General features: G+C 51.2%; 1 protein-coding gene across 1 annotated transcript in view; it reads left to right on the forward strand.

Moving 5' to 3' along the window:
• Positions 1-4,668, forward strand: part of SLC32A1 (solute carrier family 32 (GABA vesicular transporter), member 1) — a 5,532-nt gene extending 864 nt beyond the window's left edge. The window contains exon 2 of the mRNA XM_006881525.1: positions 2,761-4,668. Within this exon, the coding sequence (XP_006881587.1) occupies positions 2,761-3,948 (1,188 nt within the window). The 3' untranslated portion in view covers positions 3,949-4,668. The remainder of the gene's footprint in view (positions 1-2,760) is intronic.
• The last annotated feature ends 8,458 nt before the right edge of the window (positions 4,669-13,126 follow it).

Below are 13,126 nucleotides of genomic sequence, written 5' to 3' on the forward strand. Positions count from 1 at the left end.
GGAATTCCCCTTCCCCTGTCCTTCCCAGCCCTGTACTGATATCTCTGCCCTTGCTTGGGTCGCCCTCCTAAAACACCAGCTGCAGGACCGCCAGCCTGAATACAACCAAAGACCCAAGTCCCGAGACCCTGCCAAAGCGGGAGAATTATGAACATGAAACTGGGGAGGGGTTGGGGGTGCTGAGGGAGAAAGAAAATAAGGATTGTAGGCAATGGTACGGCCTGGGTCTCCGGAATGGAGTCACAGTTGCATTTTTTGGAACGAAATTGCTGAGCTGGGAGTCTCCACCCCCTGAGACACGCGCACACACGTACATAGGCAGGCACAAGGGCCCACTGCGCCCCCCCACCCACGAACAAACGCACATGCACAGGCGCACACGACCTGCATCTATAAATAGACGTAGACAACTATCCCCACAGGCACCTGCATGCACACACACACACACATACCTGTACATACTAAACACACACACTCTTGACTGACACGCGCACTCACACACATTCGTGCACGGGCGCTCAGTCTGCAATGGTGTAGCCACTGGGGGGTATACCTGAGTGCACACAAACACACTACATATGCATACACAGAGTCACCGCTTTCCCCGAAATCCCGGATGCACCGAAAACATGCAGTCTGATCAAACCCTTACCGCAGTATATTAGGACCTCCGGCCTCACTTTACTGTCATACTTTACCCCAACCACTGCCCTCCACCACCAAACAGCTGCTGAACTACGAACCGAACCGGTTTGAAGTCCGCACAACGACCATAGGTGCAGGCCCAGGAGGACAGGCCGTAGCTCTCCGGATGGGGGAGACTGCAGCCCTAGGCGTCCCCTGAGCCCTTCGGTTTGGCCCCACCACGTCCCGGGAGCGTATGGTCGTTGGGGCACAGGGCGCAGGTTTCCCGGGAGCGGGTGGCTTCAGCAGGATCGTTGGAGAACCTAGGCTCCGAGGAAGATCCGCATGCAAAGCAGTGCGAACTAGGAGGCCAGATCCGAGGCGCCTCCTTCTCCAAGGCCCTCAAGACCGCCACGCGGGACGAGGGGTTGAGGGGCCCCCCACCTGCCTTGGCTGCCGCCCGCACGGTGCAGAGGCACCTTAGAAGGCCGCGTTCAGCAGGCCTGGAGATGGGCCAGGGCGGAAGGCTGGGGCCCTGCAGGCTCCAAGGCCCCTAGATTTCGTTACTTTTCCTTCTGTGGATTCTGAACCTTCAGTAGCTTTAGCAGCCCAACCCCACAGTTTGCGGCCCTAGATCGCCCAGGCTCAGTCTGTCTTTCCACGCCCCACCAGCGCGTGCCCCTCGTCCTCCCTCCCAGCCCCAGAAGACCCCACCTACTGCTTGCCTCTGCCATCCAGCCTGAGTGCCCTTCATTTAGACCCAAGGCTAAGTGAAGTGGCATTATCCTAAGTATCACCCTCCACCCCTCCCTACCAGTCTCCAGCCCCCAGGAGACTCTGGGGCAGTATCAACTTCTTTTCCTGCACCCCTGTGTCTCCACTTCACCCTTACCTATATCACACCTTAACCTTTCCTTCTTGGACCTATTCCTCCCCCTCGTTTCCCCATTGACTCTCTGAAGTCCTAGACAGCCCGTTTCCCCATTGGCACCCCCTCCAGGCCTAGCTTAAATCTCAACCCTCCTTCCCCATGTCCACACGTTAAGAGGGCAGCTTCATTAGTGCCTGCCAGTTCCTTCACATCTCTGCCACCACTTCTGTCTCCCTCAGGTCCCACTTCTAGTCCGCTCCCAGGGGACCACTTCCAGGGATCTCCACGTTTCCTTTCCTTCCTTGTGTCTTCGCCTCGTCTCAGCCCCTTCTCCACCTCCCATACCTTTCCTTCTCGGCCCCGCCCTTAAATACCTGCGCATTTATTCCAAATAACCGTCCCCCCCAAAAAAAACCCCCAGACTGCCAGGAAGTCTACCTCAACAAAACAAAACAATCCGAACTATTGCTGTTTCAGTTAGCAGCCAAGCACTTAACCTCTGCGCAGCCAGGATGCCTACGCTTACTCCTGGTCCACTGTCATCTAGTTGATTCTCTGACTTACAGCCGTCCACTCAAGGTCAAACAGGACCGAGAACTACCCTATAGGCTCTGTGAGGCTGTAAATTTTTGCAAAAGCTAAATGCCACATCTTTCTCCCCTGGAGCTGCTGATGCGTTCAAAGCACCAACCTTTGGGTTTGCAGCCCAGTGCTGACTCACTGTGCCCCCTTGTTCCCCCCCGTCTACCCTTAACTGTCCTCGCTCTTTAGCGCCTCCTTCCCGCCATACCCTAAACCACGTCCCCGGAAACCCTGTTCCAAAGTACCCTTAACTGTCCTCTCTCCTTTCGGCCATACCCTAAACCTAGTCCCCAGTAATCCGCTTCCAAAGTACCCTTAACTGTCTTCCCTCTCTGTAGCGTCTCCTTCTGGCCATACCCTGAACCACATCCCCAGAAACCCTGTTCCAAAGTACCCTTAACTGTCCTCACTCTCTGTAGCGCCTCCTTCCTGCCATACCCTAAACCACTACGTCCCTTGAAACACACTTCCAAAGTACCCTAACCGACCTCGCACTCTGTAGCGCCCTCTTCTGACCATACGCTAAACCTCTATGTCCCCGGAACCCGCTTCCAAAGTACCCTAACCGTCCTCACTCTCTCTAGCGCCCCCTTCCGACCATACCCTAAACCTCGTCCCCAGAAACCCTCTCCCGCAGCCGCGTCCGCTGAGCGCCCCCTTCTGGTTGCTTCCCGTCTCCACAGGGCATGTTCGTGCTGGGCCTGCCCTACGCGATCCTGCACGGTGGCTACCTGGGCTTGTTCCTCATCATCTTCGCCGCTGTCGTGTGCTGCTACACCGGCAAAATCCTCATCGCGTGCCTGTACGAGGAGAACGAGGACGGCGAGGTGGTGCGCGTGCGGGACTCGTATGTGGCCATCGCCAATGCGTGCTGCGCGCCGCGCTTCCCCACGCTGGGCGGCCGCGTGGTGAACGTGGCGCAGATCATCGAGCTGGTCATGACGTGCATCCTATACGTGGTGGTGAGCGGCAACCTCATGTACAACAGCTTCCCTGGGCTGCCGGTGTCGCAGAAGTCCTGGTCCATCATCGCCACGGCCGTGCTGCTGCCCTGCGCCTTCCTCAAGAACCTCAAGGCCGTATCCAAGTTCAGCCTGCTGTGCACCCTGGCCCACTTTGTCATCAACATCCTGGTCATCGCCTACTGCCTGTCGCGGGCTCGCGACTGGGCCTGGGAGAAGGTCAAGTTCTACATCGACGTCAAGAAATTTCCCATCTCCATCGGCATCATCGTGTTCAGCTACACGTCGCAGATCTTCCTGCCTTCGCTCGAGGGCAACATGCAGCAGCCCAGCGAGTTCCACTGCATGATGAACTGGACGCACATCGCCGCCTGCGTGCTCAAGGGCCTCTTCGCGCTGGTTGCCTACCTCACCTGGGCTGACGACACCAAGGAGGTCATCACAGACAACCTGCCGGGCTCCATCCGCGCCGTGGTCAACATCTTCCTGGTGGCCAAAGCGCTCTTGTCCTACCCGCTGCCTTTCTTCGCTGCCGTCGAGGTGCTGGAGAAGTCCCTCTTCCAGGAGGGCAGCCGCGCCTTCTTCCCCGCCTGCTACGGCGGCGACGGGCGCCTCAAGTCGTGGGGGCTGACGCTGCGCTGCGCCCTGGTGGTCTTCACGCTGCTCATGGCCATCTACGTGCCGCACTTCGCTCTGCTCATGGGCCTCACGGGCAGCCTCACCGGCGCCGGCCTCTGCTTCCTGCTGCCCAGCCTCTTCCACCTGCGCCTGCTCTGGCGCAAGCTGCTGTGGCACCAGGTCTTCTTCGACGTCGCCATCTTCGTCATTGGCGGCATCTGCAGCGTCTCCGGCTTCATCCACTCGCTCGAGGGCCTCATCGAGGCCTACCGAACCAACGCGGAGGACTAGAGAGCGATGGCGCCCCGCCCCCCACGCCGCGCCCCTGCGCTCCCCCGGCCCTACCCCGTCCCACCCTCCCCAGCCCTGTGCGCCCTGCGGCCGCGCTTGGGAAGCCAAGCTTTCAACATCTTTGGTTCCTAGTTTCTGATTATTCAGGCATGGGGGGTGGGGGGCTAGGGATCCACGATCCATCCCGTCTGCGTTTCTGTTCTTTCTTTTCCACAACGCCCGCGATGGAGGGAGGAGGCGGGGGCGCATTTGTGGGCAGGGTTTTCTGTCCTTCCTGGGGCGGCCTTTGGTCCCTGCCACCGAAGGGGTGGGCAGGGAGGAAGAGGGGACGCAGCTCGCAGGCGCGGGAACTTGACCTTGGGGGGACATTTCACAGCCATCCAGTGCTCGGAATCTGCCGCGTCCAGCCATTTCCAACAAGAGCGCTTCCCATTCCGGAGACATTTCAACCCTGCAGCGGGAGAGGCTGGCCGGGAAATCCGTTTCAGGTGGGCGATTTCCTACAGCGAAACGGAGAGGCTCTGGCGGCGGAGGCCGGCTTGCCTGCGGGTTTTCAGGAATCCAAACTCATCTTGTGCAATTTATCAGATTGTGGAACTGTTCTTCTGTGCGTGTGGTGTGCTCGTGGTGAATAAGGTGAAATGTATATCAGAAAAAAAATCTATCTCTAATTTAGAGTGCGGTGCATAATTACATCCGCAAATAAAGACGAAACAAAGGGGCGCGCGCGGCAGCCTCGTTGTCAGTTCTGAGGGACCTGGTTCCCGCTGGAAGAGGGGACAAGAGGCGCGAAGATGCGTGCGCGCCTGATTCCAGGATTCCTGGGGTTGGGGATGGGGCTCCGGAAAGAGCTTAGAGGTTGATTTACACACAGGCACAAAAAGGACACAAGCGGTGGTGGACACGTTTGGCGAAACAGCTATTTTGGCCCCTAGCCACTGGACTAGCTTTATTCCAGAACTTTCAGATCCATCTGAGAATGTGATGCTTTTACACTCCAGTCCTTAAACACTTTTTTAAAATACGCAAACCGCTACCTATTTGTGCCATAAATACGTATAGACAGCACATACAGGCTGGAAACTGCAGAGTAGAGGGAGGCGAATAAACTCGGTCTAGTAGGGAGGACGCTGGCTATAAACAAGGACAGAGAAATCCCCAAACAGCGGCCTCAGGGAAAGAGCAGGCCGTCAGAAGCGGGCTGTGTGGTTTTTCGTCCGGGATCCCGCAGAATCCTAGAATCCTGCTAGTGCAAGCTGGGTTCCCCAAGGTCATCGTGTGAAAATGTGTCTGAATGATGCGAGGCTCCACTCTGTGCGGGTTCGACTCCAGAGGCAGCACGTGCCGTGGCCTCAGGGCGATTTGGAGGGGTCTGAGTTAGATTTTTGTGACGCGAGCAGTGAATCTGACAGCTGAGCGCTTCTCGCAGCCTTCTCACTGCCAGAGGCACCACGCTTGCAGGTTCTGTAGCTCCACTGCCGAGACAGAGGCCTCGTTTGGAATCATTTATCTGGGGGTGCTAGGCATGTCAAAGAGCCAGGGAACCGCCCGCTCGACGAAAGAGACAGAGGCGCAGAGAAAGACCGGCAGAAAGACAGGCACAGAGAAACCTCGTTCGGTTGGTGTGTATGGGACTGGATGCATGTGTGTAGAGACCATCAGTGTGGGCGGGCTCCGTGACGCGCCTGCTACACAGGTCACCTCGCACCACTTTGGTCTGTAGCCTCAGAACGGGAGTATGAGGGAGGAGGAGACACCCTCCCACCCCAGGCTCTGACGTTTTAAACGGACCATTTGAGATGCCCACTGTGGTCCACTTAATCGCCTTTTGTCAGTACTCTCGTGCGCTCAGGATCCCAAGCTGATTGGAAGGTAGAGCTTCCGTTTCTGAGGCCCACAGACGTCTCCCAGGCTCGCGGGGAAGGTTAGTCATCCCCCTACCCATCTCCCACCGCTTCTCAGCGAGTCCGTGTTCCCCCCCCCCAACATCCACCCACCCCCGGTGAGCGGGGAGGGCGAGCGCAGTCTGCAGCTGGCAAGAAGGCCCAGCCATCTGCAGTGGGAGGGAAAGGGGGCGCGTCACGCTGCACCAGCGCTGTCCTTCCCGTCTTTAAAAGGACATGGAGATGCAGGCAGGCTCTGGGCCCGCTGCTGGCCGCCACCTCCGCAGGCTGGCCAGGACCCGCTCCACTGAGTCCCGGCTCCGGGCTTTGCTCTCAGCTTGTCAGAGTAGCCAGGGGACCCCACCGGCGGGTTGTGAGGGTGGGAAGAGCAGAGAAGCAGTCCCCTAGACTCCCCAACGGGAACACTGCACCCTCCTTCTTAGGACACCCATCTTCAGACGTGCTAGTAGGAAAAAGGGAAGCCTCTTCATTCTCCCCTTTCCCCAGCTCACTTCCCAAAAAGGTCCAGGCCCAGAGCCTGGGTAGTAGATAAAAGGAAGAATTACTCTGATGTTGCAGAGTCCCAGGGAGCAGATAGCCCCCCTCTCCGGCAAGGCTCAGTTCAGAGGTTGAAGTAACAAGGAGAGGGGCATCCCTGCCAGCCTCCAGCGCTTCCGTGGATTCTTATCCTTTCTTTCAGCGCGACATTTTGGAGTCTGGAAAATCGTGTCCGAAGCACCCAGCCCTGGTGCAGTGAGAACCTGGTACCGAATGACGACGAAGACTGGTTCTGTGGCTGAAGGAGAACAGTCCCCAGATGGCCTGCCTGCTCCAGCGGCTGGAGGTGGGGTATGGGCTGCGAAGAGGGGCCTCAGACCTTTAGAGTTTGGATAAACTCATTCCAGATTTCTAAATGCTTCCTGTCTCCTCCCACCGGCCCTTCCAGCTGAAAATTATGACATATCTTCAATGTTTTGTTTTAGAACCTTGTTTGTTTTTTTTAATGGGCTTTTGTTGTTGTTTGTTTCCAAATAGAATCCTGTATTACTGAATATGCTTTGTTTAATAACATCCCCTATCCCAGGAAGGAGGTGGAGTGTATGCCATAGGACTGGTCTGTATTCCCACTTAGGGGCTTTAAAGGGAGACTGTCAAATACACTCTGGGGGTAAGATCAGGCCTGGAGATTCTGGGAAACCTCAATAACAAGAGACAAAAAAAAAAAAAATAGAAAAAGAAAAGAAAGAAAGAACAAGAGACAGAGGGAGAGGCTGGTGGAAGAGCTAGCAGAAGAAAGGGGTCAGTGCCCATTGGGGAGGAGGTGAAGTAGGGCACTGAGGTCTGGAGGACGCCCAAGTCCTTCATCACCCCATGGGCATCAGAGTCAAGAATGGAACTGGTTTGACCAGAGGATCTTAGGCCCTCGGCTTCTTTTGTTTCCCCCCTCTCTTCCTGATTATGAAAAATTTCAATTCTACAAAAAAGTTTGAAAAGAATTTTGCACCAAATACCCATGATCCACTCCCTAGCTGGAACATCTTAGAACACTTTCTTTCCTAGCTGTCCATCTGGGATGCCGGTGGGGCAGTCCTTAGAGAACTGGACGAATCCAAAAGTGGTCCCTCTCGGGCAGATTGAGTCTACCAGCTGCTCCAAAGGAGAAAGAGAAGCAGTGTTCTCCAATAAAAAAAAAAAAAGGTACAGTTGTGGAAAACCCCAGTGAGGGCTGTAGGAGTCACACTGGCTCTTTTATGACAGGGGTGCTTAAGGATTGTTATCTTTATGAAGCCCCCAACTCACTGCCTTCAAGTTAGAATCAACGCTTAGCTGATTCTCTAATAGGTTTCTGAGCTGGGATTGCTCCACCCTTTGAGATGAGGATTTGAAGCTCTGCTTCCCAGGGAACTTCCAACAGAAGTCTGTTTTCTTAGAGGTAAACAGATGTTTGGAATCAAGCCTTCCCAGTGGCCTGTTTCCTGGAATAAGCAGGTAGGTAGAAGCAAGAGCAGAATACAAAGAGGCAGAGAGCTTTCCTTTGTCTTGAGCTCTGATGACATAATGGTCAGTGCACACAGCTGCTAACTCAAAGGTCAGTGATTCAAACCCAGTAGCCACTCAGGAAGACAAAGATGATGCAGTTGGCTTCCTTTTCCTTAAAGACTTATAACCTTGGAAACCCAATGAGTAGTTCTGCTCTGTCCCACAGTCTGTATGAGTCAGAATCGATGTAATGGCAGTTGCTGTTGTTGTCGTTGACTGCCATCAAGTCAAGCATGACTCAGCTATCCCATGAACAAAAGTCCTGAAGTCTTTCTATAACTATCCTTGTTTCTCCAAGTTCACAGGGTTTCCAGAGGCATGTGATTTAGGAAGTGGATGCCACACCTGCTTCCAAACCTATCTTAAACTGGGAGCTCCACCGAACACTGTCCACCATGGGCAACAACTATGGCATTTGACTCCCCAATTGCACAAGGCTCAGCATCACAGCAACTCCAGGTTACCTCAGTGCAGCAAACTGACAGAGGAGTGCTGTACCACTTTTCTTACCACCTCCAATATTCCTATATGTATAGTTCTTATATTTCACATTCGAAATATTAATCTCCTACCTACTTAGGACATTTCATGTGCCAAATGCGATAATGGTTCACCCATGGTAGACAGTGTTTGGTGGATCTTCCCAATAAAACAAGCTTGAAAGCAGGAGTGGCATCCACTTCCGAAATGGCTTGCCTCCAGAAACTCTATGAACAGTGCTCAGGCCTTTCGTTTATAGGGTCGCTATGAGTCGTTTACGACTCAATGACACTTAACAACAACAACAACTGACATTTCTTCTCATTTTGGGTTGTACTACATTAGCAAATAAGATCTTTCATTGGCTGACAGCTTTACTCCATGGATATTAAATAAAGGTAGACTCTACTGTGAGGAGACATTTCTCGTTAAACATCATTCAAAAAGGGCAAGAATAGTACCTTGACAGGGAACTACCAGAAGTTCAAGATGGTTTTAGAAGACACTATGGCACCAAAGAGATCAATGCTGATGTCAGATGGATACCGGCTGAAAGCAAAGGATGCCAGAAGAATGTTTATTTGTGTTTCATTGACTAGGCTAAGGCATCTGGCTGTGTGGATCATAACAAATTATGGCTAACATCGAGAAGAATGGGAATTCCAGGACAGTTGCTGTTAGGTGCCATCTTCTATTTGACTGCGACTCATAACTACCCTATGATGCTGCTGCTGCTCTATCCTGCGCAATCTTCACCACCTCCCACGTGCTCAAGCCCATTGTTACAGTTACTGTGTCAAGCCATCTCATTGAGGGGCTTCCCCACTTTCGCTGGAAGGAGACCTTTCCCAGCCTGAGGTCTTTTTCCAAAACTGGTCCCTCAGGACAACATGCCCAAAGTATGTGAGGTGCATCGGGTAGAGTCTTGTTCTGTTATCACTGCGACAGGGGCCGACTCCAGGGCACCCAGCAACAAACAACAGGGAAGGACTCCGTGGCAAAGATGACCACCGAGTAGTTTGTGAACATGTCTGAGTGATCTCTTAGGAGCTTCTGCAGGAATGGAAGAATCCTTTATCAGGAAGAGGAATGCCTAAAAGTATAGAGGGGCTCCCCAGAAGAATAAGGGCAGAATCTCGTGCTGTCCTCACCATCTTAGCTTGCTTCAGACTATTGCTGCATTCACTGCTAATTATCTGATTGAGACCAGAGTTTATCTCCAGGCAGATTAATATGCATAAAGGCAATGGGCACTTCAGAATGTTAAATGGGGGGCTTAGAAAATAACCCAAAACAAAGCATGGTGTGAACTATAAACTGTGGTTCTAGCAATAAGGCAGAACAGAACATGTGGAAGATATTTTTTCTACTAATATCTAATAAGTGCTGAATAAAATTTGGCATTTTCAAAAAAGGCAAAGCTAATCTTTTTTTTGAAAGGAAATTATTAGATAGAGACTGTTGTGGTGTACTGTCGGGTCAGAACTGACCCATAGCTGACCCTTTAGTGGGTTTCTAGAGACATTTAAACGTAAGGGAGGAGATTGCCCATTCTCCCACAGAGTAGCTAGCTGGTGAATTCAGAACCATGTACCTTAGGGATTGCAGTACACCTTCTTGCCACTAGGCTGCCAGAGCGCCCTAGATGCAAACTACCAGGATAGAAATGAAAAATAGAACAGTGATCACATAAGCACTTGCCTGAAATAAGGCTTTTGGGTATCATGTCGTTGTTGTCAATGAGTCAACTACAAACCATAGTGATCCTATAAACAACAGGTCAAAACCTACTGTATCCTGCACCATCATTACGATCAATCTCCACCATGCCAAAACCCAGCATTCCAATCACTGTGTCAACCCATCACTTTGAAGGTCTTCCTCTCTTTTGTTGACCCCTCTACCTTTTCCAGCATGATGTCTTTTTCCAAGGACTGGTCTCCTGAATACATGCCCTAAATACATGAGATGAAGTTTCACCATTCTTGCCTCCAAGAGGCACCCTGGTTGCACTTCCTCCAAGATAGATTTGTTTGCCCTTTTGACAGTCCATGAGACTCTTCTCCAATACCACAAGTCAACATCATCAATTCTTCGGTCTTCCTTAGTCATTGTTCAACTTTTAGATGGAGAACCATGACACAATATAAAACTCTGGGCTTGTAAGAATTTGTCAGTTACAGTAAGATGGCTGAAAACAAATATTCCCAGAAGTACAGACAGATCACTGGGATGCTTGCTAGTCTTTACCTGAGGTTCTTGAGAAAAGTCTTGGATCTCATCTCATTATAATTTATTTGTTTTCCCCATTCAAAGTTGGGTAGCTTGTAGGATGGACTCAAGGTTAATTCTTATTTGCTCAGTCAGTGAAAAGATGAAATAGGTCTGGGCATGGAGCAGAGAGAGCATACCAAATCTTTTTAGGGCTAAAACAGAGAGTGTTGTTATTAGGTGCCACCAAGTTGCCTATGATTCATAGCAACCATATGAAAAACACATCTGTATTTTGCCCTATCATGTGCCATCCTCACCATCTGATATGCCCAAGCACATTTTTACATTCACTGTGTCAGTCTACCTCATTCAAGGTCTTCCTCTCTTTTTCTGACCCTCCACCTTTCCCAACATGATGGCTTTTTTCAAGGGCTGACACCTCTCAACATGTCCCAAGTATGTGAGATGAAGGTTCACCATCCTTGACTGTAGGGAGTATTTGGTTACACTACCTTAAAAATCTATTTGTTCTTTTGGTAGTCCGTGAGATATTCAGTATTCTTCTCCAACATCATAATTCAAAGGCATACATTCTTCTTTTGACATGTTTATTCACTGATCAGCTTTCAAATGCTTAAGAAATAACTGAAAAGACCATGGCTTGAATTAGACACACTTTGATCTTTAACTGACATCATTGCTCTTTAGCACTTTGGAGAGGTCCTTGTAAACAGATTTTTCCCCCCCCCAGAGCAACAGGTCTTTTGATTTCTTGACTGTTGTTACCCTGGGTTTTCATAGTGGAGTAAGCAAAATGAAATCCTCTACAACTTCAGTCTTTTCTCCATCGATCACAATGTTGCCAGTGGGTTCAGTGATGTGAATTTCTTGATGTAGAAATGTAGTTCATATTGAGAGCTTTAGTCTTTTACCTTCTGCAGCAAGTGTTTTTTAAGTCCTCTTCATTTTCAACAATCCAGGTTGTGGCATCTGCAAAACGGTAGTTATTGATGAATTTTTATCCAATCTTGATGCCACATAGTTTTTTAATATTTCTTTTATACTGGTATACTTACAAAGTTAGTATACATTGTTTTTCCACCATCCCTCCCTCCCATTTTTTGAGTCATTTGTTCAGCATACTGATTGAACCCTGATGCACATCTTTCCTGATTTTATACCACGCAGTGTTCACTTGCTCTGTCTGGACTGCAGCTTCCTGGTCTCGGTAAAGGCTTTGCATGGGTGGATTCCCATTCTTCTCGGTGTCATACATAAAACTGGAAGGGAGTCACATCGGATTCTCTTTCATCTGCACTTACACTCAGCTAGATTACCAGAGAATTCTACCACTAACAGGAAGAACACATATGTTTGAGAGGTTGGTGGGAATAATACCTAAGTGGTGCAAAAAGTTAAGGGCTTGGATGCTAACTGAAAAACTGGTGGGCAGTTTGAATCCACCCTGGAGTGCATCGTAAGAAAACTTTGGCATCGTGCTCTCCCCAAATCAGCCATTGAAAATTCCATGGAGCAACTTCTGTTTTGAAAGCAGTTTGCGGTTTTTTTTTTAAGTCTTCAGATCTCAGCCAGAGATTACAGTGAGGGAGTTAATGAATAAATGTGCTTCGTTTTTTGTCTTAAAAACTCACTTCACAATGTAGTGGAAAGCAACATATATACACGAAAGGGCACAGGTCACAAGTCGTCAGCTTCCTTCATTTCCAGAGTGAACACACTTGTGTATCGAGCTCCCAGGTCAAAAAATGGAACATACCAGGACATTTGCATACTTTGGGCATGTTGCTAGGAGAGGCATCATGCTTGGAAGGAAGAAAGGTCAGTGAAGGAGAGGAAAACCCTCAGCCAGATGGACCGACACAGTAACTGCAGCTATGGGCTAAAGAGGAGAAAGATAGGCAATCTTCACTCATTTGATTTTGAACCTCAGAAACCCAAAGGTCAGCTATGAGTCTGTACTGACTAGAGAGCAGAGGATCCCAGAGGGAATTCTGGTGGCAAAGTCCATAGCGAGTTGCGCTGTTGACCCGGAGGCACCGGTGAGTTAAACCTGAGAAACTCGATGGAAGGTCACGACCAACTGGCGGCAGTAGAGGATCTCAGAGTTTTGATTTCCAGGACAGCTGAGGGATGGATCAAAAGTGGGGGGAATCGCTAAAGTGGGGGGCGTGGCCACACGTAAGGGCGTGGCTATGCATGAGGGCAGAGCCAAGGGCGGCGGGCGAGCGAAAGAGTGACGTCAGTGGGCGTGGCCACGCGAAAGTGTTTCTCTAGGCCAGGAAGGGGTGGGGTCACGCCGTGCCGGCCGGTGTCGAGAGGAGAAGTTACGAGCAGCAGCAGGTCCTCGCAGCCAGCATGAGCGAGGCCTAGCGGCCCCGAGGCCGACCTAAGCCCCCCAAAACGAGTCACATGGAAGGAAGGCTCACCGATTCCCTTACGGAGTGACCGGCGCCGCGCGGCGTTACGTGAGGGGGCGGGGCTTAGCCCCAGCTGGTCTGACGCAGCGGTGAGGGGGCGGAGCGAGGCGCGTGCGCTCCAAC

This window comes from Elephantulus edwardii, unplaced genomic scaffold, assembly GCF_000299155.1.
Source record: "Elephantulus edwardii isolate Elephantulus edwardi_28Jun2011 unplaced genomic scaffold, EleEdw1.0 scaffold00015, whole genome shotgun sequence".
In the NCBI taxonomy this organism is placed as follows: Eukaryota; Metazoa; Chordata; class Mammalia; order Macroscelidea; family Macroscelididae; genus Elephantulus; species Elephantulus edwardii.